Source organism: Petaurus breviceps, unplaced genomic scaffold (assembly GCF_028583685.1).
Source record: "Petaurus breviceps papuanus isolate PSGF00001 unplaced genomic scaffold, PetGlider_PUasm1.0 90895, whole genome shotgun sequence".
Lineage (NCBI taxonomy): Eukaryota > Metazoa > Chordata > Mammalia > Diprotodontia > Petauridae > Petaurus > Petaurus breviceps.
Window position 1 is genome coordinate 15,568,510 of NW_027187372.1, and position 6,710 is coordinate 15,575,219.

Genomic DNA, 6,710 nt, shown 5'->3' on the forward strand with positions numbered 1-6,710 from the left:
CCTGTCACAGCTGTCATGATCCATTGTGTTCTTTTCACACTATGTGTATCCTGAAGGTGGGGTAGGGAGAGGAAAATAAGGGGAAATAAAAGGTACCTGAATATTCCACTGCACCATAAAGATGTACTCTGCAGTCAGAGAGTTAACTGTGTGGCACAGAGGATAGAACACATCTGCTGAGTGGGAAGTAGTTTAAGCTTTTCTCAAATGAACATTGTGACTTCACAAGTTCATTTCGTAAAAACCAATTAATATAAACTATCACAATACATGATAGACAAGTGAAAGCTTTTGAGCTTCCTGAGCATGATCGTGCTGAATAGGATTATCCTAATTCTGGAGGTTGAACTATGATTTGCAGAATCTTTTCTTCCTTATTGTCAGTGCTCTGAGGTGTCAGAAATCTGAAAAAGGTGAAATACATAATATTCAAATATAAAATACTTGTACATCCTAATCCTGCCAACGGTCAAATGGACAGGAATATTTTACTCTGTACTCCTATACTCCTAAAAATAGCATGGTTCAGTGGTTCCAAAGGTTTCCTCAGATCCAGAATGAGCCTCGATCTCTCTATTCTGGTTCTGGAATTGACCCAGGCTAATAAACATAGTATCATGGAATAAACCCTAAACTTGGAAGACCTAGGTTTGAGACCTGGATCTGCCACTGATTAGTTAAGTGGACTTGGATAAGTCGCTTTGCACTGTGAACCTCAGTTTATACATCTGCAAAAGGAAGGCAGAACTGCATGGTCTCCACAAACATTTCTATCTTTAACATTCTGTTCCACCAAAATACACATAAACAAACACTTCCAACATTCCTAAGAGTCAAAATTCCCTACATCCTTCTACAGAATAAAATATTGGAGATGGGAGGGAAGAAGAGGGGAACCATGAGCAGGGGATGGATGAAAATAAATCAATCAATAATCTGTCATTGTGCCCAATTCTTCATGACCACATTTGGGGTTTTCTTGGCAAAGATACTGGAGTGGTTTGCCATTTCCTTCTCCAGATCATTTTGCAGATGGGGAAACTGAGGTAAGCAAGGTTAAGTACCTTGCCCAGGGTCACACAGCTAGTAAATGTCTTAGGCTGGATTTGAAGATTCAGGTCTTCCTGACTCCAGGCCTGGTGCTCCATTCATTTTGACACCTAGTTGCCCTATCACTAATCTAGTAAACATTTAATAATTCAATCAGCATTTATTAAACATCACTTTAATCAAAGTACTGCTTAACAAATGGTAGGCACTTAGCACTAAGCAATACCAAAAGAGGCAAAAGACAGTACCTGCCTTCAGATTTTAAAATTTAACAGGATAATTTTAACAAAATAAATTTTAACAAAAATTTAACAGAATAAAGAGAGGTGACCAGAGAGAGAGACTAGTGAAGAGGAGGCTTCATTCTTAGGGCCTGGGATTAAACTGAATTGAGTGGAAGTCAGAGGACCTGGATTCAAAACCTAACTCTGACTATCTGTGTAACCTTGAGCAAATCACAACCTCCCTGACCCTCATTTTCAACATCTATAAAATAGTGGGTTGATCTCTAGATGACTTCTGAGATTCCTCTCAATTCTCGATCTATGAAATCTAGATTTCAATGACTGTATTCTGATAAACTAACACTTTCCCCACCCCCTCCTTCCTCCCACTTTTTTGTTTGAACAATTCCTGTTTCCAAACATTGTCTTACGTCTGCTGTTCAAACTTGAGAGTCTTACTACGGTTCTCCTTCGTGTACGGGTTAAAATTAGCACTTCCCTTTGCCGATTAGGTCAGATTTTCCCCTAAAACAAGGTGGACACAATCACACTTGGGAGCCCTGCCGAGAGGGTCCAGGTGGGAGGTCATTCAGCATAACTGCATTCACCAGGCTGCCCTGACACGTAAGTTTTAAGGACACCTAAAGGCCTTCCCAGGTCAGTGCCTTAAACAGACTTAGAGGAACTGACCGGGGGGGCAGGAAAGCGTCCAGCTGAGACCTGAGTTAGAGTCAATCTGGCCTCAGTCAGCCACAGCAGGGTTCCTAACACCCTTTGAAAGAGGTGAGACAGTTGTCCATGAAACTCGTGTACTTCGGGTGAGACGAGTTTTGGCCTTCTAAGTGCTGATTGCTCCGAAACTAATCGGCCTCAGAAAGTAATTTACTAGGCTCTGAGCCAATCAATTAAACAAGGATTTACTTTTTTTTTTTTTTAACCTACTGACAGCTCACAATTTAAAGCAATTTTCTCATTTAAAGAACCTCACTTTTCAATTAAAGTATACAATGGAGTGAGATGTACTAGAGCAGAGATGCCCAAGCACAGATTTCAAACACGATTTTTATAAGGTGCCTTTTGGCTCATAGGGTGAGGGGGTGGAAGGAAGAGGGGAAGCACACTGAGTCGTGCGCGCCCCTGAATCTCTCGCCTTTCTCCTTGTACCAAGAACAAACAAGGTCTCTCGGTCCTATACTCAGGTCCCTTTCTTTCCATTCCGGTTGGCTCCAGGCTAGGTCTGTGCGCCTCGCTGAGCCAAGGAAAAGGTTAGCAGCCCGAGCCACAAAGTGAGAGATCCCCCAGCCAACCCCCCTTTTACAGTTTCCAGCTCCGTTTTGGCACCACTGCGCATGAACTCGAAGGGAGCACTCACGTCAGCACTGTCCTCAGTTCAAGCCCCAGCCAAGGGTGGCGGGGACACCAGAGGCGGGCGCTGACATTTCTTTTGTTCCCCTTCCTACCCAGCAAATCCTCTCTGCTCGGGGGCGGAGTCGAAACTCACCGCCCTCGCCTTCCCCAGCCTCCTCGTTTTATAAAGCCCCGGCAGCTCCAGGAGGAGCTTGAAGAGGCAACTGCTGTCTCCAGTCCAGTCCGTGGATCTGTATCATGCAAAGTGCTATGTTCCTGGCTTTCCAACCCAACTGCAGCTCCATGGAGAAAAGTGCCAGCGGCTACCCAAAGACCGAAGAGAAGAGAGAAAAGATGAAGCGCACCATGTAAGCACCTCTCTCGCTGACTCCCCATTTCTTCTCCTTCTATGGGATTTCTTGAAAGAGATACTAGACATCAGGAAGCTTTTCCCCTGCTTAGAAAAGCATTGTGAGAGATTACTTTATAATAGGTAATTTCTTGTAAAAGTCTCAATCTACTTGAAAGGAAGCTAGAGTAAGGTTTGTAGAGGTTTGCGGCTTTATTTTTGATGGTTTTAGGGAATGTCTTGTTTCATTATTTAAGCCAACTAGAAAAGGTTGGAATGCATCTAATGCACGAGCATTTCTCGATTTTTTAAAAGAAGAAATCATACTCCCTCCACCTCATTAAAGAAAAATAAAAGTAGCCTGAGAATCCTGCCTTTCCGAGTTCCAGTCTTTTTATCTTTATGCTATCTTCCCAAATCGATAGCTCTGCCGGATTTCTTTCCTGTTCCTTGGATAGCAACAGGTGCTGGGCTTAGGCATTTATTTGCTAAGTGAAGAGTAAATTAAATTCACTGTTATTAAGCTAGGAGACCTACTTCTTTGACTTCTCTTCTTAGAAAGTATTAAAACTCTCGTTCCAAAGGAGTAACTTAGAATTGCTTTTGAGAGCTGTTTCACAAACTTCACGCATGGCTTTATGCAAAGCCTTTATTTATTTTTTTTTTAAGGAGTAAGGAGGAAACTAATTAGACTCTGCTCTGACTCAGATGTCACACTGGCCAAAAGGAAAACCTGCCTCATTCACCACTCTAGGATGACTTAGTTTCTCAACCATTGAAGCAACTTTACCTTGGCTACTTAATGAACCAGTAAAACTAAAAGCCATTTTCAGATCATTCAAAATAAGCTTAAACATTATTAGTACTATGTAACTATATGGAATAGAAATAGCAGAAAGGTTCATTTCACTATAGTGCTTAGCTTTTTATTTTGGTAAGGTCTTATTTGCCTTTCTGTTGCTTAACATTCTGCTTCTGGCATTAAAAGAACTACTTGGCAAAATGTGGGCAGCTATAATGATCAAGCATCATCACTCACTAAATATAATTGTTTCCTTTTAGCATAAAAGACTGGAAGACACGCTTAAGCTACTTCCTGCAAAACTCATCTACACCTGGGATGCCAAAAGCCAACAAGAAAGGCAAACAGCAAGCTTTTATTAGGTATGTTAGAGATCCCAAACTTAACAGTAGTATTGTCTAATATACATCTTGCCTTTTCTTTGAAGTAGAAGAAATTCTTTTTTTTTTTTTTAATATATGCACTCATTTTTGCAGACCTTCTCCTGAAGAAGCACAGCTGTGGTCAGAAACTTTTGATGAGCTTCTCGCCAATAAATGTAAGTGAAAATATTAAACTCAATCTGAAGTGACTTTAAAGACTAGATAGCTGAATCCATGAATTATAAGATAGATTGATTTATTTTTGGAAGTTGGACACGTAGCAATTGTTTTCCAATATCAAGTCCCATGATACAAGCAAGGTTTGGATTCATTTTTTTTTTCTTTTTCCCTCACTTACGAGGAAGCTCTGCCCTTTGTGAATTCAAACAAATGTCCATATGTTCTGGGTTTGTTTGTTTTTTAATAATCAGTGAAATTGTATGTATTGTTATGGCTCCAGTAAAATATCCTCAGGTGGGAAGGGAGTGAGAGAGGAACAGCTTAATGGATTACGAATGCATTTGTTCACAGTTCAGGTTGAGTCAACTTTTCCATTGCAAACAGTGTTTTTAAAGGGCTTAGTTCGAAGAGGATTTATTGTTCCACTAGAAATATTTCTTGTCCCTTGATAGTGTAGTTTTTATATACTTGAATGCGTTCTGGAATAGCAATGTGCCAACCTTAAGAAATTTACCTGCTGGCATTTAAACTCTGAAACCGAGTTTTGCAAGTTTGAATAATATTCTGGCAAATTGCCATAACATAGAAAATCCTGTATTGAAGTCTAGGCTTGTTGAAAAGATAAATACCAGGAAGGGCTATAAAACATTCTTTCATTTTAATAAATTCTGTACATTTCTCTCTTCCTTTCTAGATGGTCTTGCTGCATTTAGGGCTTTTTTAAAGTCTGAGTTTTGTGAAGAAAACATAGAATTCTGGCTGGCCTGTGAAGACTTCAAGAAAACCAAGTCTCCCCAGAAGTTGACCTCAAAGGCCCGGAAAATTTATACTGACTTCATAGAAAAGGAGGCTCCAAAAGAGGTAAAAATCTTTCATTTTGGGAAAATTTTGAATACCTTGATTTTTTAGCAAAATTCCAGTGAAAAGAAGGGCAAATATCATTTTATTTTAGTGGGACAAAGTTTCTCCTTTTATCCTACCATAACTTTCTATATTTCCCATCTTGGAATTAAAGTATTAGGGCATGGTCTGTAATATTTTTTTCATGACAAATATTAGCTGTTATCATTATAGCATTTTGAAATGTACTAAATGTTTTCCATGCAACAGCCTCTCTTGAACTGGTCATTCAAGTGTTATCCCCAGTTTTCACAAATAATGAAACTGGCTCTGAGACATAACAGTCACAAAACTAGCAAGTATCAGAGCTGAACCATTCTGGATTCATGCCTAGTATTTTATAACATTCTGCAATTTAGTGCAATATTAATTTGATGTGCTGAAACTTAACAAACCATTTTCCATTTCTATTTCAGATAAATATAGACTTTCAAACTAAAACCATGATTGCTCAGAATATTGAAGAGGCTACAACTGGCTGCTTCACCACCGCCCAGAAAAGAGTCTACAGTTTGATGGAAAACAATTCCTACCCCAGATTTTTGGAGTCGGAATTTTATCAGGACTTGTGTAAAAAGCCACAGATTACTAGAGAGCCTCAGGCTACATGAATGAGCATGGGAAATGAAATAGAGCAGCAGAAAGAACATTTGACTTTTTCTTGCTAAGGAGGAAGGCCTATGGCCCATGAAACCTAATAAAAATTGATGGTCTAAAAGACAAGCATCAAATTGAGCCTGGGTATTCAGGAAACATCACACAAATACTGACTCTGCAAGTTGAATTGCATTATGAATAACAATGACAGTAATGGAATAGGAGAAGATATGTTTCTGATTGTCTTGCAAGTGTTGTGTATAGAAGACATAGTCTAAGTGCTGTGTATTTTTAATTCACACTGGAGAAGCTAATATTCCAGAGCAGATGTAAGACTATTCCTCTGAAAGAGTTGTTTTTTTTTTTTAATCAAATAGACCTGGGGGAGACCATATATAGCCTTGATTAAATGGCTATACATCTCTTCCTAAACTAGTCCATGATACCACTAAGTGTCTGATTGAAAGGTTTACTATGTACAAAGAGGTATGCGAGTCTGTGACCCAGTCATTTGTGTTACTGTTCCCTCAACATGGAGAGAAAGAAGTGGTCCTTGTACATGTTGTCATAAGTTGCAGGTTAAGGTTGTGTAGAACACTACCATGTTTGTGAATGCTGAAAAAAATGTCTTGAAGGCAGCTAAACTTCAATGAAGTGGTCTTTGAATACTTGTTTTTAATAAATTTATTTTGATATGACTGTTTTCTCTATTCCTTCCACCTCTCCCCCTTTGAGGGAGTCTTATCCTTCTGGATTAAATTCCTAGTGTCTAATAGGATTCATAAAGATAAAAAAAAAGTCTAAAAGACCCAAAGGAATGAACGACATGCATGAATTCAGGCATAGGACTTCGTCCTAGAATGAAAGCTCCCTCCACTGATACACAGGAACAACTTAAT

General features: G+C 39.4%; 1 protein-coding gene across 1 annotated transcript; it reads left to right on the plus strand.

The window, feature by feature from the left end:
- Nucleotides 1–2,796: 2,796 nt before the first annotated feature.
- On the plus strand, nucleotides 2,797–6,509 carry RGS2 (regulator of G protein signaling 2). Its single transcript, XM_069074449.1, has 5 exons — nucleotides 2,797–2,989; nucleotides 4,033–4,134; nucleotides 4,249–4,310; nucleotides 5,009–5,175; nucleotides 5,631–6,509. The coding sequence occupies exons 1-5, from the start codon at nucleotides 2,880–2,882 to the stop codon at nucleotides 5,823–5,825; spliced, it is 636 nt and encodes a 211-aa protein (XP_068930550.1). The 5' UTR covers nucleotides 2,797–2,879; the 3' UTR covers nucleotides 5,826–6,509.
- Nucleotides 6,510–6,710: the final 201 nt, after the last annotated feature.